Source organism: Mustela putorius, unplaced genomic scaffold, assembly GCF_011764305.1.
Source record: "Mustela putorius furo isolate JIRA1106 unplaced genomic scaffold, ASM1176430v1.1 tig00003859_pilon_pilon_pilon, whole genome shotgun sequence".
Taxonomy (NCBI): Eukaryota; Metazoa; Chordata; class Mammalia; order Carnivora; family Mustelidae; genus Mustela; species Mustela putorius.
The window spans coordinates 1,525,508-1,551,979 of record NW_025422011.1 but is presented as its reverse complement, the minus strand read 5'-3'; the positions used below and the strand labels follow the sequence as shown (position 1 = coordinate 1,551,979).

Sequence of the window (26,472 nt, the reverse complement as noted above, 5' to 3'; positions counted from 1 at the left end):
GAGGCACAGCCCTCACTTGCTCCACACAGCTGACCCTGGGCAGGGGCAGTGTCCTTAAACTAGAGTTTACAGAAAAGCCATGTCATCACCTAGGCCCTAATTCACTTTATAGCACTTATGTTTTGGAAGAGTCCAACCCACAAATCATGAAGTTTGAACCATTGAAATCCATTCATCAAAGTGTTCCACAATATGACACAAACAATTCTCGTTACCTATCATTTTTAGGGGAGTTCAGGATTGGGAAAAGAAGACAGATAAGAAATGGAATTTTTTTAAAAAAAATGAAATTTTACTAAATTCTTTGCTTGCTCAGGGAGAAAAAATACAGTGCACATACAAATAGTAAAAGATTAAGTCAGGAACAAATTAAACTCACATGAGCTTTCTTTTTGTTTTTTGGGGTTTTTTTGATTTTTAAATTTTATTTTATTTTAAAATTTTTTATTTTTTATAAACATATATTTTTATCCCCAGGGGTACAGGTCCGTGAATCGCCAGGTCCACACACCCCACAGCACTCACCAAACCCACATGAGCTTTCTAACATGAAGAATTTAAAAGCCAGAGCAACAGCTGACAATGTTCTCTTAAAACCACTATTTGGCATTTGCTGTTCAACGGACCATTCTATGCTGGGTGGCTTTTTATTCCTCCCCATAAAATACGTCACCAGATGGAAAAAGATGAGCAACTCCAGTGTCCCCTGCCTGTCTCCCAGCCCCTAGCACTGACAGTGCTGCCACTCTAAGAGAGAGAAAGAGCCTTTTGAACAGAAGGAGAACACTGGAACAACAATAAAAAAAGGTATTTAGGGAAAAGGTATTTTACAGCAGGTTCATCCCCGGCCTGTTCTGGGAAGAGGACTGATAAAGGCACACAGGAAGGAAGACTGAAGGGACATGCCAGACGCTGGCCGGCAACGCAGTGCCATGTCCTGGAGCCCCGTCTTCGCTTCCGGTGTGTTGTTTTACATTTCTAGGCTGTTCTGCCAGAAGGCCTGATACAGAAACTCTGCACAGACAGCAATACTCGAGTCTTCCTTCCTATGCTGTTAACCCCTCAGCCACCACTGCTGGAGTAACTCCTCCCAGACCTACAGTTTCTCTCTAAAGAAGAGGAAACTTTCTCTGTAATTCACTGAGGCCTAGAGAACTGGCTGCAAAAAGTTGTAAGATAATCAGAGTGTGGATCAATTTTAGTCTTTCTTAGTAAGAAAATGTCATCTCTGGGCAATAAAAAGTAGTATACGAGCAAAAATACTGCATGACTGTGCGGCCTTAAGGTTCAGCTCTGAGGCAGCTAAAGAGGGGAAGGTTTCATCCCTCGATTAACTGAACTTTCTTCTTTCGTTCTTAAAATCAGGCTGAACAGCTCTCTTCTCTAGAGAAACAGTCTTTCTTGAACCTGTGTGAGTCTGCACCTTTATGAAGTTTATACAAATTTTAAGGTTTCAGAGATCTTGTCAGATGGACTCAAGATAAATTACCAGTGATGAAGGAAACAAAGCAAAGCAAAACAAAACAAAACAAAAAACCGGACATCTTATTCCGTTGGCTCAAGAGTTCTGCTCACTTTCTTTTGCTCCTGAGAGGAGCACTGCAAGAATTGGAGGCCAAACAGTATGTGAATAAAGGCTAAATGATTTCCTTCAAGTTTCTAAAGAGAAGACGACGTCCTATCCTATTTCCATGTTCAAGAGCAAAGTTCTGTCTGTTCAGTGTACTGAAAAACCGTCAGACCCCAGAACACACTAAGGGCACATTCCATGAAACCCTCAGAGTTATGACATCATTACAGGTCAGGTAATATCTGGGAAACTCTACTGATTACTCTTGAGAAAAAGAGAATGAAAATGGCAAAGAATATTTTACTATTAGCACGAAAATAGTTTTGCTTTTATGGACCCCGAAAAGAGTCTCAGGGACCACACCTGGAGAATACCCAAAGAAATGAATAATACAATGACCAGGTACAGATGTTATCTACCCAGAATGGGTTCTCAGCTTAGCTTCAAGAGAGCAGAGAAGTCCCGTAGAGGTGCTGCTCCAGGTCAAAAGGCTCCGGCTTTGGTGACTACTTTGCTACCATAAACCAAATGTTAAACTGAAAGATGGTGACCCATGATTCTCTGATAGGAGCCGAGTGTGTATGTTTTTTGCAAACACCCTGGCTATATCAACTGCAACTTCATCATCCGCTGAAAAGAATTGTATAACTGTGTCAACATATCTTCCCTTCTCACAAAGTGCGAGTGCAACAAGGTATGTGCTGAGGATTAGCGTCTGGCTGGGTTTTGCATTACCAAGTCCTTCTAGACGGTTATTGATCCCCAGGAAATGCTTGCTGCTCAGCTGTGATTATTTAATTAATGTTGTTGGGGCTTGTTCTACCCAGCAGCAAACATACAGAATCCTGTGTGCTGATTTTAATCACTGCTACTGTTGGGATACTGTAAAAGTAGAAGTCAATTATCTTAAAAAAAAAAATCCATTCCACTAGGTTTAACTCAGAAAGTTCTAACGTATTTAGTGGTTTTAGAAAAGCCTTCTTTTGCTTATAGCTTTCTGAAAAGTGCAGTATTTGCATTTTAAGACAAAACCTGGCAGAAGATTTTGTTATTTGATCTGAATAGATCCTTGGGGTTCAGTCTCTCAAAGAAAGCCACAGATCCCCATCAGGGGTCAACACTTTGGAAAGAGACTCACGCACAGAACCACAGAATCACCTGTTCCCCCGCATTTGTATCCCACTCTGTGGGAGACCCCTACCAAGAGGTCAGAGGCCACCAATTCTTCCAGCAATGCTTCAGCTGCAGAGAAGTTGGGACAATCTTTCGTGCCAGCAAACAAGGTTTCTGATAAGGAGTCCTGGTCCTCATTACTTCGGACAGGTAGAAAACCTGCATCAATTACTCAAGCCGAAAGTCAGGCGGGCTGGATGAAATTCTGAATTTCAAGAGCAGAGCTGAGTCTGTGTCACCAGTTATGTCCAAGAAGGCAGGCTGCCAGAGAACAGAACCCCACTATGACCTGGTCCTCCAAAGAGGACACTTCCTTTGCTGCTTCTAGAATTTAAACTCAGAATGTGGATATGGTATTCTTTTGTTCTTTGGAAAAGGGTAGTTCATTAGTAAGCACTGACAACCTTCCAGTTCGAGGGACCTTTTACCTGAAGATGATCCTAAAGACAAACTCTGTAATTCACAAAAGAAATGGGACATAGATAAAATGAAACTCTCGGTTTCCCTCCTCAAACCCACTCCTCTTGCCATCTTGAGGAAAGGACAGTTTTATCCTACTAGTTGCTTAGGCTGAAAACTCTGGATTCACCCTTGACTATTCTCTTTTTCTCATACCTCATATCTACTCCTGCTGGCTCTTTAAAATATATGCAGACCTGGTCACTCTCCTCCAGCCCTAGGTCTACCACGCTACCAGGCCAAGTCACCCTCAGCTCTTGCCGCCTCCTAACTGGTCTTCCTGCTCCCATCCTATCCTCTCCACAGTCTCTTCTGCAGATTTCAGACACAGTAATCCTTTAAAATCCAAGTTGATTCTGTAAACACCTTAAAAATAGTAAATGCAGGCAAGAACCACCAAAAGATGCTAAAACCACTGGGTAACAATTTGCTGGGGAACTGGATATTTACACAGCTCAAAACTATCTCTGCCAGAGAAATGAGGCACCTTTACAAGTGGAGAAATTTGACACAATCTATGTTAAAAGACGAAAGCTAACATCACCGACAACAGGACAGACTGACTGAGGCACGTGGTACCTGTCATGGAAAGGACTCACCATCACGCACTCAATGTTCCTACAAAAATGCAAACCCTGAGTCTACTGAGGAGACAATGAGATCAAGCAAATGGAGGGACACGCTATGCAGCAACTGGCCTTCCTTTTAAGGACTGTCAATGACATGAACGACAAAGAAAGGCTGAGAAACGGCTCTAGAGTCAGGAGAAAGAAGAGAGAATACCATGACAACAGTTATCAAGAGTGATCTTAACCTGGATTCTGGAGCAAAAAAACCCAAAGTGTGCCTAAGGCAATTACTGAGACCACCGGAGAAACCTGAATACGGAATATATATTACAGAATCATATCTACTCAGTATTAAGTGTCCTCAATTTGATAACTGCACTGTGACTCTATCAGAGAACACCTCTGTTCTTGGAAGAAGAAATACACTGAAAGGTTTTGGGTAAAGATTCATGGTGTTTGCAACTTCTTAACTAGTTTACCAAAGAGCATGCGTGTGTGCGTGTGTGTAGGGGGGAGCATATGGCAAAATGGTAACAATCAGTGAATCTGGGTGAAACGTATGTATTTGGTCTTTGTATTTTCTTGCAACTACACTGTAGGTCTGAAATTTTCCAAAATAAAAAGTTGAAAAATTACATCACTCCTCTCCTCAAAGCCCTCCAGCGGTCCCCACCTCTCCCTCCAAGCAAAAGCCCCAAGGCCCTGCGCCCTGGGCCCCGCCACCTCTGGAGTGTCATCTCCCACTGTCTCGTTGCTCCCTCGGCCCTGCTGTCCTGGCCTTCTAGCTTTTCTTCCACACCATGTAGGTGCCTACCTCACGGCTTCCGCACTGCTGCTCCCTCTGCACGGAAAGGTCTCCCCCTGGCCCACTCTCACACCGATCCACCTCCCACCAGAGAGGCCCTCTCTTCCCTCCCCTCGTAAAACAGAGGAGCCTGCTGCCCTCCTTCTTCATTCCCCCTAATTCTGTCCCTGTTTTCTCGACAGACTTACCACTACCTTTTCTGTGTTCATTTGCTTATCGCCTGCCTCTGGCCCTGTAACAGGAGCTCCCGGAGGGCAAGGAGCTGGTTTTGTTCCCCTTTCGTCCCCAGCCTCCAGAGTAGCGCTGGGGAAGTATTTGCTGACTAAACTCACGGCTACGTAAATGCTCATTTAAGATCTTAGTGCGCTTGCGAGAGGACACACTGCCGGGCAGCAGAGGGCCGGGGTTGGGAGGATGGGGAGACAGGTGAAGGGGACTCAAGAGCACACCTGACAAGTGGCGAGCCTTGAGTAACGCATGCAACTGCTGCATCACTGTATTGTACACCTGAAACTAATAACCGTGCTGTATGATAGCTAGACTGGAATTAAAGTTAAAAACTTAAAAATAAGTAAAATAAAAACAAACAAAAGAAACAAAATCTGAGGGCACTAGCTTTGAATCCTGCAGTTTCCACGTGCAGGCTACTAAGTATCTGACATTTTCCAGAGAAACCTGTTTGGTCGGCTCTGCTGAATAAAGGGACTTGAAAGAAAAGTTTTCCACCTCTGGAATTCTGCTTGAAGCAGGAAGCAAGGACTGCTGCACGATCGAGTGCCTTGCTCCTTTCCCTCACCCCAAAACACGGACGATGGAAACCTGGGCACCTTTCAACTGCAAGAGCTGACTTCCCACCCCATCCGTCTTCCTGAGAGCTCATTCACAGCAGGCCAAATGCAGATTTTAAGGACTCTGACTGAGCCTCCTGATGTTGTAGGTGATTCTCAAGGACATGTGGGACCTGGGGCCCCAGCACAGGTTGCCTTCCATGGTCTAGTGTCCTGTAGGGATTACTGCTGTTCCAGGGTTAGTCAAGGAGATGCAGCTGGTAAGGACACAACACATGATAACGGTTTCCCCAGTTTGAGCTCTCAGAAAGAGAGCGTGCTTTTCCCAAGTTACTTACGTCTGTGGAGGTGGGGCTGGGCAGGGACACAGGCTGAACAGGTGCAGGGAAAGTGAATGTGGTCTCTGTCTTTTCATTTTCAGGGGAGTCAGGATGACTGGATGGGGGGGATGTTGGGGTAAGGGCTCCAAACCCCAGCACTGCATTGTATTTTGGAGGACGACCTATATACCAAGAGAAGGGAACAAAAGGGGAAAAAGGGGGAGGGAAAGAAAGGGGGAAAAATGATCTTACATACCTTTGGCCAGTGTTCCTCATTGGCTAGCATGGAAAAGGAAGTGAGGTAGCAGACAGAAGGTTAATACAACAGTCTCAAAGAGAGGAAGAGAAGCAAAGATTTAAATGGCATTAGAAACAACTGCATGAGTCTCAAAAGAAAGGAGGATAAGAGAGCCTTAGAGAATGACAGGAGGGCTGCGTCATGTCACAAGGGCCTGGCCTTGGGTGGATCATGGTGACACGCTTGGATTATTATGATTTGAGATTTCTAGGGTGAGAATAAGACGCCGAAGCTCCATAGGGGCCACGGCTAGGAACAGGAGTTTGTTTTTCCACCACTTCTACATACTGTTCTCTAAAGTTTCTCTGTTAACCATCATCCTTGCAATCAGTAATGAGTCCCTGTTCCCACAAATGGGTTTATTTAGGATCTCTGCTTTTTCCTTTTCTCTCCTATCTATATTTTGGTCATTTCACTGCTTGTGAGGATGGAGGAAGGCACATTGAGGAGGCAAAATTCAAGTTAACTATTCTTACCCCTTGCTGATCGAGCTAGACAGAAATATGTCCTGGGACTAGCTGGAATCTGAGAGCTAAAAGGATGATCTGATCTTAACAGTGATTTTAAGTATGTCTGGAGTCAGACCCCCTCCACAGTTGCTCAACAACTGTCTCCCCGCTTCCGTCTCAAACACTCTGGTAAACTCCATATCTAAAGACTGGGGCCTGTCAGCAAATCTCAGAGAAGGCCCAGCCCATCAGTAATGCCACTAGAAGACTGGCTGGAGGAAGAGCCCTGGGAATCAAGCCCCATGGCTACAGAGGATCTATGAATGGACCCTGACAGGTGTGGCAACACTGTTCAACCACTGCTGTTTATGATACACCTAAGCCAGGGTCCTTGTCAGAAGGACCAGGATCAAAGCTTTTAAGCTTTGAGTGATCAAAAGTATATGTTCAGCACAGCAAAGGGAAAAAAAAAAAGCTAGAGAGGCACACAATTGCCTACGAGCACTGATGAAAGGTACAGGGGCTCACAACTTTGCCAACAGTTATAATTTATATCAGGATTATGCACAAGAGTCATGATTCTGTCAGACATTACACAAATCTTACCTATCTGTGTTAAACTGACAATGTCTGCAGTACAAACAGAACATACAAGTTTGTCTTTTCTAGGGAATTTAGGGCTGCCCAAAGGGGAAGTGAAAGATGAATGCTCTTTGTTTACCCGCAGAAGGCACATTTAGGCATTGTGAATACAGGCTTTCATCCTCTGACCTTGGCAAGTGAGGCCAAGGTCTTTCTGGCTCCTTTAACCCTGTCCTCTTAGCAGATACTCCCCACCAGCACACCAATTAACTGTGGCTTCTGACTGGGGGGCTCCTTTCTGAGAACTGGGTCAGAGGTCACTAAAAATTACCAAAAACAAAACAACAAAAAGTAACCCACAACACTGGTTACTGTGTCCCAGGAATCAATAGGAAGGAACGACTTGGGATTTCTCATGGAAATATCTGCGGCCACCTAGAGGACAGGTAGGTAATGAACCATTAGAACGGGTTGCTGCAGGTGGGTATGCGATCCGGTCTGGTGAGGAGGTGGTAATGGTACAGTTGTAGCCCTGCCTAAGGCAGACAAAAGAAAAGGGTCAGGATGACCTCCTAGGCTTCCAAGAGCTCTGAGACAGTGTGTGCTTATGCAAAAATTAGTATGCTACTCCACTCACTCTGCAACCTTTCCAGCTTGGAACTGTAATTCAGGGACACATTATCATGTGGAGAAAGGGACCTTGGGATGTATTACTGACATCAAGGAACAATTTCAGAACCTTGTTTATGAGCTCAAACCCAGAGCTATTAAGACCTACTCAGACCTGCATGGAAGGCTGCTGCCTCTGCCCTGCCCACAAGGAAGGGGCGCCAGCGCCACGTCAGGCCTGAAATATGGGATGGGGCTCTTTAGGAACTTCTACTTCAGGGAGCCTGTTTTGACCATGACCTACTCTTCCTTAGCTGGAGATGTCCTCAACTCACAGATTCTAAGTCCTCAGTGTGGCTATGTCTTTCCTTCCTGGAAAGCCTGCGGCTCACAGAGACCCGCGTCATGCTCTGGTCTTGCTGGCAGCAGGACGACTTCAACACTACTAAGAACACCTTGGCAACAGCAGTGCTCTGCTCTGCTCAATGATGCTAAAATGCTTCCTTTCACACAATGTTCTGTTCACTGTGCTATTCATGGACAGCCTGATGGGCCTGGGGCAGAAATGCTGTATTAAGCCATTTCCTTGAGTCAGCTTTGCCAGAATCCTAGGAAAGGCAGCTTGCGGTTCAATATACAGAACTCTAAGGAGAAGTTTCCCTCTCTTCTCCCCCCATTTTCAGAGAACAACAACAACAAAACTATGTTCCAGGGATTTAGGAGTCAGGCTCTAGGACAAGGGGAGGAAGGAGGGGGAAGAAACACGACACAGAAAGCAGAAGCAACAGCGAGGGAGAGCTCCAAAAAGGTACTCACCTCTCTTCCGGGTCCCAGGATGCATTGTACTGTTCAGGTATGTGACTGCGCTCTTCTTACGCTTTGAGGATTGAAGAAGGAAAGGTAACTAGCTGAATAGCATGGTTCCTACCAATACCGGTATAAGCTATGGCTGCGCACAGCACGCCTGCCAACACGCCAGCGAGTGAGTGCGAGTCACCCAAGGTCTCAGGGCTAATGGGCTTTAGTATATCTACTTGGCTCTGAGAGAATAGAATATTCCAGAGAGGTCTGCATCTGCTTCGGATGACAGCTGTGTTTAAGCCACGATGAGTTAAATTTTTAAGGTAGGTTTGTATTTCCTCCAACTTAGGGAAAAAACGAAGGGGAAAGCAGTGAATGATATAAATGAAACAGTATGATTGGCCCGAGAAAAACCCATCATTTCACAAAGCTGGCCAAGTATAATCAGGGTACTGTTCTTCAGCAGGTTTTTCAGATGGGAGAAGATGGAAAAAATCATAAATAAAACTAGAACAGAGAGGGGAGGGCCAAGTTCTGGCCAGGAATACCTCCGGCTCAAAGACGGCTCCGCTGTACACTGGATTTGCCGTCGTTCTTCTTTTTCGCTCTTGCCTCTTGCTTTGGATTTCTTGGGAAAGCAAAAGGTTTGAATTAGAAGGGAGGTATAGAGAACCTCAAAAACTGAACTTCATTGTTTATCTTTTGGTTTTCCCATGACAAATGAGAAACGGGGGCACATCTCTCTTGTGTCACCGCAGCCTGAGCAGAGGCAAGCACACTGCTGGGAACAAAGGCGTGGGACCATCTATTCTCACCTCTCAGAAAGCAAGACCATGCTGTCTCACAGGGTGGCTCTCTGTGACCCAGAGCTGAACAGCAGATTACACTTATAAACAAACAAGCTGTCCTTGCCTACTTTTAGTTCACTGGAATATAGGTGTGGATGAACTCTATCCACAAACCTAGACTGACCATAGTTCACCATTCTTGAGTTAGATAACTAGGACAGGTGTAGCTTTGTAACTTCTTAAGATTTGGATAACCCAGAGTGATTGAAAAACACAAAGATTTGTCAGAGGGGCATCTGATACTTCGTGCTGTCAGGGGAAAAAAGAGTTCCTCTAAAGGGAACAGCAGTCGGTTTAATACAGGCAGCTGGGGCGTCTCCCTTGGACAGCAGTGTGGATGCCAACGGGGGGGGAGGGGATGAAGTTAGAGGAAAGGCAAGTTTGACTCCAAAGGAAAGAAAGTCCACACTAGCTGATCATACACTACTGGTGTTCCAGTGTTCTACGTTCTAACAATAAATTCAACACCATTTCCAAGAACAAAGCTCTGGGCCACAAACAAGGCAGCACCATATCTTCTCTTACCTTCTAGATGGTCATGTGTTACCAATCCTAGAGACACCATGAAGGCAAGTTTCTGTGCCAGAGAAACAAGAATGTACTTCAGTTTGGGTTCTCACAAAGCCAACTGCATGTTCCTAGTTAGACTCCTCGGCAAAGCCAGCCCAATGGGCTGGTCACGTGAAGGAAGGAGGCCAGGTTCAGAAGACCAAAGAACAGACACCTTCCAGAGTCACTGTGGAGGCTTTCTGGTCTCAAAGGGATCACAAAAGAAGGACTGTGGCTTGCATCTTCTACTTTCTTTCTCAATGACAGAAATCAGCATCTTTGAGTGCCCTAATTTTTTTTTTTTTTGTTTTTCCAGAAAAATCCTCTGACAGGGAAGAGAATTTCATACTCAGAAAACATGTAGAGGTTACAACAAAGAGCCTCCCATACAACAAGCTCCAAGTTCTAAGTACTTCACTTGTCATAGCAGGCCAGGTTTCTTACATTTTTACTACCAATGATGGGACAATGCTAGCTCAAAGCTGAATGAGTTTTAGGAACAACAGCTGATGGTTCTGCTTAATACTATGGTTTTAAAATCAAACATGGGCCCAAAAATTATGGAGGAATCCCTCTTTGGAGACCACTTAGGGCTCCATCAGAAGTTCCACTGATTAGAAAACTGAATCCCAAAGCTGGAACATTAGATGCTTAGAGTTGGAGAGAGCAACAAACTGATTCCTATTTTGCTCAGCAGTCACATGTGGTCTGAAAAGTATGTTTTCATTTGCACGTGGCTGCTAAATATGCCAAACAACAGATCACCAACTTATCTCACTGATTATTATCAAAAAAGAATAGCATCAACTGTTAGGACATAGTCCTGTGGAATTGTTTGTATCACCGTTTGGTCTTTAAAAATCCTGACAGCTTACCCTCAACATTCAATACCACGGTATTTTGGCCTGAAGTGAGAGATTCAAGCTGTTTAAGATACTGAGTATTTTAGGAAGAAACAGTCCCTGAACAAGCCACTTAAGAAAACAGAAGTGTTCTTTACTGGTATGCTCAGAGTTCTGAAGAAATGTTTTTATTTTATTTCTTATTTCAAAAACTTAGGTGGGAGCCTATCCCCCTGACCACCAGCATACTTCGGTAAGGAAAAGCACTTTTAGACCTGCTGCCCATTTTCCACATTGCACGTTGAAATGGCATACACTCGGTGATTGCCAATGAACTACATTCCTGCTTTTCACTATTCTTCACAACCTGATCAAGATAAGAAGGCTGTCTACCAGCTGTTCTCTGTAGAGCAGCGTGTGGTTTGACATCCAGATGCACCTTCTTTTAATCAAGTGGCAGTACTCCTCTTGGGTAGTCACAAACAACTCATCTTTGCCAGTCTACTTTGAGCTCACCAAAAAAAAAAAAAAAAAAAAAAAAAAAAGTAAAAAAATCTCTCCTCTGGTACAGATTTTCAGTGATAAAGAGAATAAAAAGTTGTTAAGAACTTCTGCCTCGGGCGCCTGGGTGGCTCAGTGGGTTAAGCCACTGCCTTCGGCTCAGGTCATGATCTCAGAGTCCTGGGATCGAGTCCCGCATCGGGCTCTATGCTCAGCAGAGAGCCTGCTTCCCTCTCTCTCTCTGCCTGCCTCTCCATCTACTTGTGATTTCTCTCTGTCAAATAAATAAATAAAATCTTTAAAAAAAAAAAATAAAAAAATAAAAAAAAGAACTTCTGCCTCATGTATGCATCACACGTGTACCAAAAACTAATTTATTCTCTTTTAGGCAGTGATTCTGTCCAATTCGAAGGTGAATTATCTACCACTCTACATGGTAGCAGTGCTCGCTTGCCCACACTGGGCTACCAATATAAGATATCCTTTTCCTTTGGTAATTTTGTGGATAACTTCGTAAGTTCTTCAGCAATTTGCATCACTAGTACTTCTTTCTAGTTCAAGTTTTGGTCCCTTCTTTACAGATAAATTAAAAATAAATCCATTTCAGGGGTGCCTGGGTGGGTCAGTCATTAAGTGTCTACTTTTGGCTCAGGTCATGATCCCAGAATTGAGCCCCAGTTCAGGCTCCCTGCTCTGCGGGAAGCCTGCTTCTCCCTCTCCCACTCCCCCTGCTTGTGTTCCCTCTCTTGCTGTGTCTCTTTCTGTCAAATAAATAAATAAAATCTTAAAAAAAAAAAAGAAAGAAAGAAAGAAATGAAACTAATATAACAGTGTATGTTAACCAACTGGAATTATAGTAAAAACTTTAAAAATATATTTAAAAAAACAAATCCATTTCATATCAGAATTATAATTTATACTTGTTTTAGAAAAACCTGATCTGGCTTAACTTAATAAATCATCTCTTAAAAAAAAAAAAAAGACATGAAGTTTTGATGGCTTCATGCCACTATTTGACATGGTTTCATTAAAAAGAATGCACAGAGGACAGAAGGAAATAGATTGCTGGTCTAATAAAATCCAACTATCAGATTTTTATCATCATATTACCTGTCCACATTTTTCTTTCAGAGCTGCTTATCCATGAGCCAAACTAAAAAATTCTCTTGTCTAAGGGGACACACAAATTTACATTGTGTATTGTACCAGTCCTGCTGGCTATGTAAGTTTGTAACTCTATCCTAAGTTATAGTACAGATGTTACTATTTTCATCCCTACTTTTATGCTTCAATGAACAACTTTTGGGCTACTGATTCATTTGGGACTTGGGAATCTGGTGCAATACAATGGTAGAAACAAAAATGCACATATAACAACTATAATCAATAACATAAATAGACCTTAGCCGAGTGAACTGGATAGACCTCTTAGAAATGTTGGCGGAGACAAAATATAATTATCATGAGGGAAATTTATCATTAATCTTACATTTCAAGTTTGTAAGTTGCATGAAATGCCTGTATGCCAGTTCATGGACACTCCAGACCATACTCTTAATCTGCCTTAGGCCAAATTGATTTGGCAATACATTACTGAATAGTATGGAAGTACAAGAAATGGAAAACCAAGTGACTCAGACAGCAAGTGTCCCTCCTCGTTCGTTGAGAATAAGTCACGTCTCATGACTGAACCATGCCTTTGGAGGGCTGAGCCTACCTGAGGGTTCTCCTCCCGTTTTGGTTTGGGTGCAGCAGGTGGAGTGATGGTACGGCTCTCTGTTTGTTTCTCATCTGTTTCTGTGTGGGATTTAATTGTCTAGGGAAGGAAAATTAAATGAAAATTCAGAATTCATTTTTTATTCAAAAAAATGAAAACACAGTTTCACTGTAGCCAAAAGAAAAAAAAGAATATTCTCAAATTGGAAACATATTAATAAAGGAGGTAATATGGATTACACTTTGGAAGGGGAAAAATAAGATGTACGGCCCCAGTTGAAATAATTAAATTGTATAACTAGAGTAGATATGAAGACAGAGTAGATTCGTTGTGGATATAACTACAACAGTCTAAATCTAGACAAAAAGAAAAATCCACAGTTTAATTCCAATGTATAAAAATTAGTATAGGCTGCTCTGATTTCACTGTATATTAGGATATAGGAACAGTTTTCCAGTTTTCTTATTACATGTGGGTCAAACTCCAGTCCATAGCATGCTTAAGATCTGAATGTAAAAAAAAAAAAAATCTTACATACACTTTGTCCTATTTCCAATTCCAATCATAACCTAAGAGAAGATGCAGAACTACCCTCGCTTGGGATATTTAACACCTGCCTGTATCATTCATTAGAGGAGAGATGCACTTGCCAAGGAAAGGTCATCTTGCAAGAGGCTGACCTCTGATTATCCCCAACCTTGTCTTCCAGATGCATCCATTCAAACAGAAGAACATCAGTAGCATTATCATTTTTAAGCACAAATGGCAGCTAGCAAATTGGTAGACTGGGCTTGCATTACTATTCTTATTATGACTCAATGGCTTATTCATTTTATGAACCCTTCTGTAAATACTGAAATGATATCAGAACAGTGGATATAAAACTGCGAACATGAACCTAATTTACTTTTTCAAATTAAAAAAAAATGTGGATGCTAATTGTCTTTCTGTATGGCAGCAAGGAACAAAATAAACGAGAATGAAACTGATCACTCATGAGGAAGAAGCTTCGGTCCTGTAAGCAGGACAATCAAAAGTTTTCAAAAATCATTATGTTGTGAAATATGCAACCAGATCTGAAAGACAAATACGATCACAAAGATCTTTCACTTTCTTTCCTAGCCACTTCCGTATTCTCCTTCTGCTTCTCATATTATTACTTTCGGAGAATGTCAGCATCTGCCTTATCAATACTGAGGCACAAATGCTGCCTGATATTCTATTTTTCATCACTTTCCTGTCCTATTTCCTCCTGTATATGATAAACTACTTGAAAGCAGGCATTATTCTACACAGGTTTGCAGTCCTCTGTGCCTAGTACCATCCCTTCTACAAGAATCACTCACTTCACCTCTCACATACATTTTTTAACCTAAAAGGACACATTTCCTCCATAAAACAAACCACTGAACATACTACAAGGGAACACAATGGGGAAGCAGTTTATAGTGTCATCTTTAAGGCCCTGGGTGTCCAGAAAGCTTATTTTCATGGCTTTCTGAGGGAGGAAGGGCAGGGGTCTGAGGGAGGGGGGATAAGAGGTCAACTGCAAGGGTCTGCTGCTCCTCCGAGGCTATGTGAGGTTCCTTAGGGTCTCTTGGTTCCATCTTGAGGGATGAGGAACACACATAGTGGTAATGCCTCTGGGGAAGGACAAACCAATTCCTCTCCACTAAGAAATTATCCAGGGTTCAGATTTTCTCTCTCACTCAAAAGGAGTGCAATTATCTGAGGGTTGGATAAAGATCACAAAAAGCACCCAAAAATAAATAAATAAAACAATCAAAACACCGGGGAGATCTCTTTCTCTTACGGAGCTGTTGCTCTGGGGGAAACCAGGCCATGCTGTGAGCAGCACTATGCAGAGGTCTGTGTGGTGAGGAATCGTACCTCCTCCGCCAGCAGCCAGAGTGAAGTCTGCTGACAGCCACACAACTGAGTTTGGAAGTGAATTATCCAGTTCCAGCTGAGCCTTGAGAGGAGGTGAGCCCTGGCCAACTTGTCTAAATGCAAACTTGGGAGGGATGCTGAGCCAGAAGCACCTAGCTAGGATGCAAGCGGATTCCTGACCCTCACAAGCTAAATGGGATAATAAATACTTGTTGTTTTAAGCTGCTTAAAACAAATGCAAAACTTTAGGGTTGGGGGAGTGACAGAAATGGCAGAACAGGGAGCTCTAAGAATTAGTTCTTCCACTGGAGCAATCATTAAGCTGGCAAAAACAGAATCAACTTTTTAGAATTCTGGAATCTAATAAAAACCTTATAGTAACCAGGGGGACACTCAGTGAAGAAAGAGGCTGGTAAATTTCCCTAAGAAAGCATTTTTCCTTACCTACATACAAACCCCATTGCACAGCTTTGGGGCTGAGACTTTGGGGACAGCACCCTGTGTTCCTAGTGTGGCTTGCTGGTGCTATAGGATCCAACATGGACCTTGTTCTCAAAGCTTGTTGTGCACTTTGACCTGTTTGGGGGGGTTCCCTGAGGACTGGCAAGCCTGACCTTTGTTTTGCCCATCTTAGGCTAAAAGTGCCTTTTGGGGTGGCATCTGATGAAAGCATCTAAGGCCATGCTACCTAATCACCTGGTGTAAGGGATGGTGAATGGAGTATACGGCAGACAGACCCAAAGGCCTCGGAAGAAGGAGGCTGAGGAGGAAGATTCTCTTAATAGTAAGGGCTTTGAAGGGGTATCACGTATACTGGGGAATCCAGAGTGCACTGCATATTCCCAGGGCTGGATGTGTGCTCAGATGAGAGAACCCTAGGCTTATACCTCTGGCTGATCTCTGAATTCTGTCCAAGAAAGAGGTGAAGGCTAAGGCAGAGTTAGAGACAGCCTGGCTTAGCATTGAAGAAGTAAGTATTCCTGCTCAGAGCCAATCTGTAAAGATAGGAAAGTTTCTTTTTAAATTTAGTTGTTGTTGTTGTTATTTTTGTTGTTATTTTCATCATCATCATTATTTGGTCTTTTTGGCTCCAGTTGTTTAAGGAAATCTGTCAGGTCACGAGTTGACTGAAGACAACATAACAGACAATTTAGAGACTATCCATGATAAGAAATACAGTTGGAAAAGGCACTAAACAATCAATAACAATCAATAACAGCAAAATCTGTGGTGGGAGGAGAATCTAATTTCCAGAATTATCCCACTGGAATTTCAAGATGAACAGTTTAACAAAAAATTGGAAGGCATACAAAGAAACAGGAAAGTATGGTCCATTTGGAGGAAAAAAAAAAAGAAATCAAGAGAAACTGGCCTTAAGGAAACCTAGACTCTCGGACTCTCTAGAGGAAGACTTAAATATTCTCAAAGAACTAACAGAAATCATGGACAAAGAACTGAAAGAAACCAAGGGAACAATTTCCCAGCAAAAACAGATGATCAATAAAAGAGACAGAAATTACTGAAAAGAACCAAACAGAAACACTGGAGCTGAAAAGTATAAAAGCTTAAATGAAAAATTCACTAGAAGGATTCAGGCAAAAGAAAGAATCAGTGAACTCAAGACAGGACAACTGAAACTATCCAGTTTGAGGGACAGAAAGGAAAAACATGAAGAAAAATAAACAGAGCCTAAGGGCCCTGTGGGGCATTATCAACACATGCATTATGGACTCCCATGGGGAGAGCAGAGACAGAGAGAAGCAGAAATAATATTTGAAGGAATAACTGCTCAAAACTTCCCAAATTTGATTAAAGACAGGAATCTACACATCCAAGAAGCTCACTGACATCCATATAGAATAAACTAAAAAAGATTCACGGTCTGGGGGAAGATGGCAGAGTAGAAGGACCCAGAGCTCTCCCTGTCCCTACATTTACAACTAGGTATCAACCATACCCAAGTCAATAAACCAGAGAGCAATCAGAAGACTGGCAGGACAAACTCCATAACTAAATATACAGAAGAAGCAGGATCTGAAAGGTTAGGAAATTCCGAAAGGTGGATGGAGGCTGCCTGCAGATGGGAGAGAGCTGTGTGCATGGAGATGGCAGAGCAATGTGCCTTCACACCAGGGAGCTCAACTGGGGTAAGACTGAGCCCCATAATGTTTGGCTTCAAAAATGGGGCTGGGGGCACCTGGGTGGCTCAGTGGGTTAAAGCCTCTGCCTTCGGCTCAGGTCATGATCTCACAGTTCTGGGATTGAGCCCCAAATCGGGCTCTCTGCTCAGCGGGGAGCCTGCTTCCCCCTCTCTCTCTACCTGCCTCTCTGCCTACATGTCATCTCTCTCTCTCTGTCAAATAAATAAATAAAATCTTAAAAAAAAAAAAAATGGGGCTGAATTCCGTACATTTTTTAAACCAGTGGGACTTGGAGGCTGGAACTTTAAAAGTCAGCTGACTCAGCACTGAGCAAGCCAGGAAGGTGAGTGATAGCTGGGTCAACACCCTTAAAGGGAGAGCAACCTGAGCCAACAGGCAACATAAAAATGGCAATTTGCACAACACTGGGGTCAAATGGGAGACAGATCCATTCATACTGATGTTGTAGCATGTTGGGGGACTTCTCTAAAAACAAAGGAGCTAAGCAGGTGCCATCTTCCACCTCCCCCATCCTTCCTCTAAGCATAAACCTGCAGGAGACAGTGCTGCACAGATGCTTGCTACCAAACCAGCTCGCAGGGCACCACACCCACAAGTTCTCTAGAGGACCTGCTAGCCTCAGCCTTGGGCTCACAGTAGATTCTGTTAGTGTGCATGCCTGGTCCAGCCACTGCATGCAGCGTGCATCCTGTGGTCCCTTAGTTCTGCACCAGGCCCAGCCACACTTAGCCCACTCTACTGGCCACCCACAGCACTTCAGGAAACTCATCATAGGACGAGTGGCCCAGGGCAAGTTGTGCTACCCCCACACTCAAAAGTTCCCCAGTGGGCACGACCCCTCAGAGTTAGCCTGCCTGGATCCCAGGAACACCACAGAAAGCAAGCACAGCCCCAAAGAGGCAGAGAGTCAGGGCAGATGACTCCACTGAAAGAGCAGGGCAAAAGCAATACCTAGGATACTCTCCCGAAGTGCCAGTCTCCAGGAACAGGAGACACTGCACTGCAGGGCACTCCAGGAACTCTTCTTCATAAAGTCACTACTTGCAAGAAAAGAAGAAACAGTGGACTTTCTTAACACACAGAAACAGACACACGGGGGCAGACAAAAGGAGATGACAGACATTTATCCATCCCAGATGAAAGAACAGGACAAGGCCAGAGCCTGAGATCTAAGTAAAACAGATATAAGTAACATGGCTGATAGAGAATTTAAAGCATAAGGATACACAATGGATTTGATAAAAGAGTGGAATACATGAGTGAGACCCTTAACACAGGGATAAGGAATAATATAGCAGAGATAAAGTGCTCAATAAATAAAATGAGAAATGTGTTTGATAGGATAATAACAGGATGGAAGAAGCAGAGGAATAAATTAGTGATCTATAACACAGAGCAATGGAAAGTAATCAAGGTGAACAAAAGAAAGAAAAAAGAATTATACAAAATGAGAATATGCTTATGGAACTCAGTGACTCCATCAAATATAATAATCTGTATTATAGAAGTCCCAGAAAAAGAAGAGAAAGAGAAAAGGAGGCAGAAAATGTATTAGAAGAAAAAATATTTGCAAACCTTCTTAATCTGGGGAAGGAAACAGATATCCAGATCCAGGAGGCAGAGAACTCCCATCAAAGTCAACAAAAGCAGACCCACACTAAGGTATACTGGATTTAAACTGGCAAAATATAGTGACAAGGAAAAAAATTTAAAAATAGCAAGACAAAAAGAAGTCAGTAACTTATGCGGGAAAACTCATAAGTCTAGCAAGAGATTTTCAACGGAAACTTTGCAAGCCGGGGGCGGTGGCATGATATATTCAAAGTGCTGAATGGCAAAAATCTGCAGTTAAGAATACTCTATCCTGCAAGACTACCATTCAGAATAGAAGGAGATAAAGACTTCCCCAGGCAAACAAAAACTAAAGGAGTTCATGACCCTAAACCAGCGCTGTAAGAAATATTAAAGGGGACTCTTCAAGTGGAAGGGAGAGACCAAAAGTGACAGTAATAGAGACAGGAAATGCAAAAGCAGTAAAAGTGAATACTTCTGTAAAAGAAGTCAAGGAACTCACACACACAAAAAGATATAAAATATACCATATACCTAAAACATGGGGGGGAGAAGAAAAGAATGGGCTCAAACTTGAACAATCTTCAACTTAATATACAGACTACTATATGCGTAAGATGTTATATACAAACCTAATGGTAACCATGTATCAAAAACCAAAATAAATATGCAAAGAAAAAAGAAAAAGAAATCCAAATATATCACTAAAGAAAATCAGCAAAACAAAGACGAGAGGGGATCAGAGAAAATTCTCAGAAAAAAACACAAAACAAGGGATACAGTGGCAATTAAAATACAGCAATAATTACTTTGTACATAAATGGACAAAAGTGTCCAATCAAAGACATAGGGTGAGAGGGTGGATTAAAAAAAAACCAAGACCCATCTGTATGCTGTATACCAGACACTCATTTTAGACCTAAAGACACCTACAGATTGAAAATGAGGTCATGGAGAAATACCTTTCAAAAGAAAGCCAGAGTAGCAATACTTATATCATAAAAAAGACTTTAAAGATTTATTTGAGAGGGAAAGTGAGAGAGTGTGTGACTGTGCACATGTGGTGGAAGGGCAGAGGGAGAGGGAAAGAGAGAATCCTAAGCAGGTTTCACATCCAGTGCCGCACCTGATGTGGGGCTCAGTCTCACAATCCTGAGATCATAACCTGAGCTAAAACCAAGAATTGGATGCTTACCTTACTGAGCCACCGGTGCCCCAGATAAAAGACTTTAAGACAAAGTCTGTAATAAGAGACAAAGAAGGACACATATAATAATAAAGGGGACAATCCAACAAGAAGATAGAACAACTATAAATATTTATGCACCCAACACAGGAGCGCCCAAATACATAAAACAGTGTGTAACAAACATAAATGAACTAATCAATAATAATACAACAGTCATAGGGGACTTTAACATGTCACTTACATTGATGGGCAGATCATCCAAACAGAAAATCAACAAGGAAACAGTGGCTTTGAACAACACACTGGAACAGATGGATTCAATAGATAGATTCAGAACATTTCACCCTAAAACAGTAGAACACACATTTTTTTCAAGTGCACACAAATCTTTCTCCAGAACAGATTACATATTAGCCTACAACACAAGCCTCAACAAATTCAAGAAGACTGAAGTCATACCATGCACCTTTTCTGACCACAGTGCTAAGAAATTAAAAGTCAGCCGCAATCTGGAAAGACCACAAAATCATGGAGATTAAATAACATGCTACTAAACGATGAATGGGTCAACCAGGAACTAAAGGAAGAAACAAAAAAGGACATGGAAAGCAATTAAAATGAAAACATAACATTCTAAAACCTCAGGGATGCAGCAAAAGTGGTTCTAAGAGGGAAGAATATAGCAATATAGGCCTACCTCAAGGAGTAAGAAAAATCTCAAATAAACAACTATGCTTAAACACCAAAAGGAGCTAGAAAAAGAGAGCAAACAAAACCTAAAATCAGCAGAAGGAAGGAATAATAAAGACAGAGCAGAAATAAGTGATAAAGAAAAGAGCAGAAATAAGTGATATAGAAACTAAAATAACAATTGAACAGATCAGAATAGAACAATAGAACAGAACAGAGTTGGTTCTTTGGGAGGGGGCTGGGGGGAAGCAAGCCAGACTTATCAAGAAAAAAAAGAGAAAGGACCCAAATAAGTGAAATCACGAATGGAAGAAGAGAAGTAACTACCCAAATCAAAGAAATACAAACAATTATAAGAGAATATTATGAAAAACTATATGCCAACATACTGGACAATCTGGAAGTAGATAAATTCCTAGAAACATATAAATTACAAAAAGTGAAACAGGAAGAAACAGAAAACTTGAACAGACCAATAAACATCAAAGAAACCGAATCAGTAATGAAAAAACTTCCAATAAACAAAAGTCTAGGACCAGATGGCTTCACAGGCAAATTCTATCAAACTTTAAAGAAGAGTTAATACCTCTTCTTCTCAAAATATTCCAAAACATAGAAAAGGAAGGAAAACTTCCAAATTCATTCAATGAGGCTGGCATTCTCCTGATACCAAAACTGAATAAAGACACCACTTAAAAAGAGAACTAAAGACCAGTATCTGTGATGAACATGAATGCAAAAATCCTCAACAAAATACTAGGAAACCAATTTCAATAATACACTTAAAAAAATCATTCACCACCATGACTAGTGGGACTTATTCCTGACTTGCGAGGGTGGTTCAATATTCACAAATCAATTAATGTGATACATCATATCAGTGAGAAAGGATAAGAACCATATGATCATTTTGATAGACACAGAAAAAGCATTTGACAAAGTACAACAACATCCTTTCACAATAAAAACCCTCAACAAAGTAGGCTTAGAGAGAACATACCTCAACATAATAAAGGCCATATATAAAAAACCCACAGCTAACACCATCCTCAATGGAGAAAAACTGAGAGCTTTTCTCCTAGGGTCAGGAACAAGATAAGGATGTCTACTCTCACCACTTTTACTCAACATTATACTGGAAGCCCTAGCCACATCAATCAGACAACACAAAGAAAAGTCATTCAAATGGGTAGGGAAAAAGCGAAACTTTCACTATTTGCAAAAGACGTATCTGCTAAAGGGTTAGTAGCCAAGATACATAAAGAATTTACAAAACTCAACATCTAAAAACCAAATAATCCAATTTAAAAATGGGCAGAAGACATAAACAGACATTTTGCCAAAGATGACATCCAGACAGTCAAGAGATACATGAAAAGATGTTCATCATTACTTATCATCAGGGAAACACAAATCAAAACTACAATGAGATATCGCTTCACACCTGTCAGAATGGCTAACATCAGAAATGCAAGGAACAAGTGTTGATGAGGATGGGGAGAAAAAGGAACATTCTTGCATTATTGGTGGGAATGCAAACTGGTACAGCCACTCTGGAAAACAATATGGAGTTTCCTCAGAAAGTTAAAAACAGAGCTACCCTATGATCCAGCAATCTCATTGCTGGGTATTTACCCAAGAAACACAAAGGGATACATGCACCCCTCTGTTGGATGAATGGATAAAGAAGTGTGGTTTATATATACACAATGGAATATTATTCAGCCACAAAAAAGAACAATATCTTGCCATTTTCGATGACATGGATGGATCTAGAGAATATAACGCTAAATAAAACAAGTCCGAGAAAGACAAATACCACATGCCTTCACTCATATGTGGCATTTAAGAAACAAAACAAATGAGCAAAGGGGGAAAAAAAAAGAGAGAGAAAGACAAATGAAGAAATAAACTCTTAATTTTAGCAAATAAACTGATGGTTACCAGAGGGCAGAGTGGTGGGGGATGAGTTAAATAGGTGAAGGGGATTAAGAACTGTACTTGTGATGAGATCAGGTGGTGTGTGGAACTGCTAAATCACTATTTTGTACTCCTAAAACTAATATAACACTGTATGGTAACTAACAGAAATTAAAATAAAAACTTAAAAAATAATAAAATAGGGGAACTTGGGTCGGTCAGTTGGTTAAGCATCTGTGTTAGGTTCAGGTCATGATCCCAAGGGTCTTGGGATTGAGCCCCACAGCAAGCTCTCTGCTCAGTGGGGGGTCTGCTTCTCCCTCTCCCTCTGCTCCTCCCCACCACACTTGTGCACTCTCATTTTCTCAAATAAATCAATAAAATCTTTAAATAATAATAATCTTATAATTTAAAAAAATCTGTGTTGCCAAAAAAAAAAAAGAAATTGAAAATAAATAAATGAGATCCACAGTGAGACACTTTGTAGTCACACTGTCAAAAGCTAAGACAAAGAGAGAATCTTTTTTATTTTTTAGATTTTTATTTATTTATTTGACAGAGAGAGGTCACAAGTAGGCAGAGCAGCAGGCAGAGAGAGAGGGGGAAGCAGGCTCCCTGCTGAGCAGAGAGCCCAATGCGGGGCTCCATCCCAGAACCCTGAGATCATGACCTGATCCAAAGGCAGAGGCTTAACTCACTGAGCCACCCAGGTGCCCTACAAAGAGAAAAATCTTAAAAGCAGCAAGACATGCCTCTCTGCCTACTTGTGATCTCTGTCAAATAAATAAATAAAATCTCTTAAAAAAAAAAAAGGGCAGCAAGACATAAGTGATATATTACATAGAAGAGGTCCTCAATATGGTTAGCAGCCAACCTCTTCCCAGAGACCAGAGACCAGAGGTAGCAGGATTATATATTAAAAGTGCTGAGAGAAAATCACTATCAACCAAGAATGCTATATCCTGCAAAAAGCCAAGGAAGTTCATTGCTAGTAGATCTGACCTAAAAGGAATGCTGAAGGGAGTTCTTCAGGCTGAAATAAAAAGATACCAGATAGTAACTTAAAGCCATACAAAGAAATAAGAATTACAGTAAAGGAAACTACACAGGTAAAAGTAGAATCTAATATTATTGTATCTTTGATTTCTAACTTCTCTTTTGTTTCCTACGGGATTTAAGAGAGAAATACATAAATCTATATTAGTGAGCATATAATGTATAGAGATATAATTTGTGACAATAACAACGTAAAGTGGGGGCAGAGCTTGAGGTTGGCTGCTAACCATATTGAGGACCTCTTCTATGTAATATATCACTTATGTCTTGCTGTCCTTTTTTTTTTTTTTAAGAGATTTTATTTATTTGACAGAGATCACAAGTAGGCAGAGAGGCATGTCTTGCTGCTTTTAAGATTTTTCTCTTTGTAGGGCATCTGGGTGGCTCAGTGAGTTAAGCCTCTGCCTTTGGATCAGGTCATGATCTCAGGGTTCTGGGATAGGAACAATGTTTTTGTATATTATTAAAGCTGAGCTGGTATCAATTCAGTTGTTAAAAATTTATGAATGTTAACTGTAATCCCCATGGTAACCACTAAGAAAGTAACTGAAATATATACAGAAAAGGAAATGAGGGCATCAAAAGTGTGCACTAGAAAGAAAAACCAAACATAACAGAAGGCAGTATTAGAGAAACCAAGAACAAAGAAGACATAAGACATGCAGAAAACAAACAGCAAAATGGCTTAAGTCCTTTGTTATCAGCAATCACTTTAAATGTAACTGGGTTAAACCCACCAATTAAAAGACAGAGTGACAGAATGGATAAAAAAAAAAAAAAGATCTGAAATATACACAGTCTACAATAGATTCATCTTAGAGCCAAAGATACAAACAGGTTGAAAGTCAAAGAATGAAAAAAGATACTCCATGCAAATAGTAACCAAAAGAGTCCAGGGACGGCTCTACTAGTATCAGACAAAACTCACTTTGACTCAAGAATTGTTACAGGAGACAAGGAAGGTCATTATACATTGATAAAAGGGTAATTCATGAAGAAGATAAGACAATTTTAAATATATATGCACCAAACAACAGATTCTCACATATATGAAGCAAAAATTGACAGAACTGAATGAAGAAATAAAATTTTTATAATAATAATTGGAGACTTTCATGCTTCGCTTTAAAGAATGGAAGGAACATGTAGATAAAAGATCAGTAAGGAGGGGTGCCGTGGTGTCTCAGTTAGTTAAGCAACTAACTTCAGCTCAGGTCATGATTTCAGGGTCCTGCGACTGAGCCCCGCAATGGGCTCCCTCTGCTCAGTGGGGAGTCTGCTTCTCCCTCTCTCTCTACTCCTCCTGCTCTCTCTCAAATAATTAAATAAATAAAATCTTTATTAAAAAAAAGATCAGGGGCGCTTGGGTGGCTCAGTCGTTAAGCATCTGCCTTCTGCTCAGGTCATGATCCCAGGGTTCAAGCCCTGCATTGGGCTCCCTGCTCTGCAGGATGCCTGTTTTCCCCTTTCCCACTCCCTGTGCTTGTGTTCCCTCTCTCGCGGTCTGTCAAATAAATAAAATCTTTAAAAAAAAAAAAAAAAAGATCAGTAAGGAAACAGAGGACTTGAACAACACTGTAAACCAACTAGATCTAACAGACATATAAAGAAGAGTTTATTCAACAACAATAGAACATACATTCTCAAGTAAATATGAACATTCTCTAGGTCAGATCATGTTTTAGGCCACAAAACAAATCCTAACAAATATTAAAATACTTAAATAATACAAAGTATCTTCTCTGACCACGACATAAAGAAGCTACAAATCAGTGATAAAGGAAAACTGGAAAACTTAATATATGTGGAACCTAAACAACGCACTCTTTTTTTTTTTTTAAAGATTTTATTTATTTATTTGACAGAAAGAGATCACCAAGTAGGCAGAGAGGCGGGCGGAGAGAGGGGGGAAGCAAGCTCCTGCCGAGCAGAGAGCCCGATGTGGGGCTCGATACCAGGACCCTGAGATCGTAACCTGAGCCGAAGGCAGAAACTTAACTCACTGAGCCTTAAACAACACACTCTTGAACAACCAATGGGTCAAAGAAGAAACAGCCAGAGAATTTGGGAAATACTTTAAGAGGAATACAAATGAAAACTCAATATACCAAAACTGATGTGATGTAGTGAAAGTAGTACTCAGGAGGAAATTTGTAGCTCTAACAGTTTACCTTAAAAAATAAGAAAGATCTTAAGTCGATAACCTCACTTTAAACCTTAAAGAACTAGAAAAACTTTTAAGAAAATAGAAAAAGGAGAACTTAAACCCAAAGCTAGCAGAACAAAGAAAATAATAAAAGTTAGTAGAAATAAATGAAACGGAGAACAGAAAAACAACAGAATTAATGAAACCAAAAGTTGATTCTTCAAAAAGATAACAAAATTGAGAAGCCTTTAGCTGGACACTCTAAGGAAAAAAAAAAGAGACAAGACACAAATCATAAAATCCTAAGTAGAAGTGGGGACATTACTACCAATCTTATAGAAATAAAAAGGAGTAGAGGAGAGTACACTGAAGAATTACCAACAAATTAAATAATATAGGTGTAATGGGCAAATTGTTACAAACATACAAATTACCAAAACTGACTCAAGAAGAAATGGAGAATCTCAACAGACTTGTAACAGGTAAAGAAACTGAAATAGTAATTAAAATCCTCCCCCAAAAGTCCAGAATCAGACAGCTTCACTGATGAATTCTATCACATATTTAAAGAATTAACACTTCCTAACTTGTTCTATGAAGCCAGTATTACCTTGACACCAAAGTCAAAGACATGCCCAAAATAGAAAGCACAGACCAGTGTCCCTTATACAGTGAAAAAAATCTTAATAAAATACTAGCAAGCTGAATCTCACAGCATATTAAAAGGATGATACAGGGGCACTTGGGTGGCACACACGGTTGAATGCCCAACTCTTGGTTTCTGTTCCAGTCATGACCTCGGAGTCGTGAGATCAAGCATCATGTAGGGCTTTGTACTCAGCATGGAGTCTGCTTGGTATTTTTTCCTTCTTATTCCCTGCTTTGCTCCACCTCAGCCCTCCCCCTCCCCTGCATTTGCACTTTCTCTACAAAGTAAATAAAATCTTAAAAAAATAAAAGGATGATA

The 26,472-nt window shown here is 41.2% G+C and overlaps 1 protein-coding gene across 21 annotated transcripts in view; it reads right to left on the bottom strand.

The window, feature by feature from the left end:
- Positions 1-26,472, bottom strand: part of PHF21A (PHD finger protein 21A) — a 191,900-nt gene that overhangs the window by 8,862 nt on the left and 156,566 nt on the right. For 17 of the 21 annotated variants that reach the window (XM_013061738.2, XM_045065974.1, XM_045065975.1 and 14 more), the window contains 5 exons: positions 12,881-12,979; positions 9,797-9,848; positions 8,972-9,051; positions 8,439-8,499; positions 5,703-5,866 (listed from right to left, as the gene is read on the bottom strand). In XM_013061738.2, coding sequence (XP_012917192.1) covers positions 5,703-5,866; positions 8,439-8,499; positions 8,972-9,051; positions 9,797-9,848; positions 12,881-12,979 — 456 coding nt within the window. Of the gene's footprint in view, positions 1-5,702; positions 5,867-5,940; positions 5,964-8,438; positions 8,500-8,971; positions 9,052-9,796; positions 9,849-12,880; positions 12,980-26,472 lie in introns of all 21 variants that reach the window. The other 4 variants (XM_013061740.2, XM_045065973.1, XM_013061741.2 and 1 more) reach the window with 1 other exon arrangement.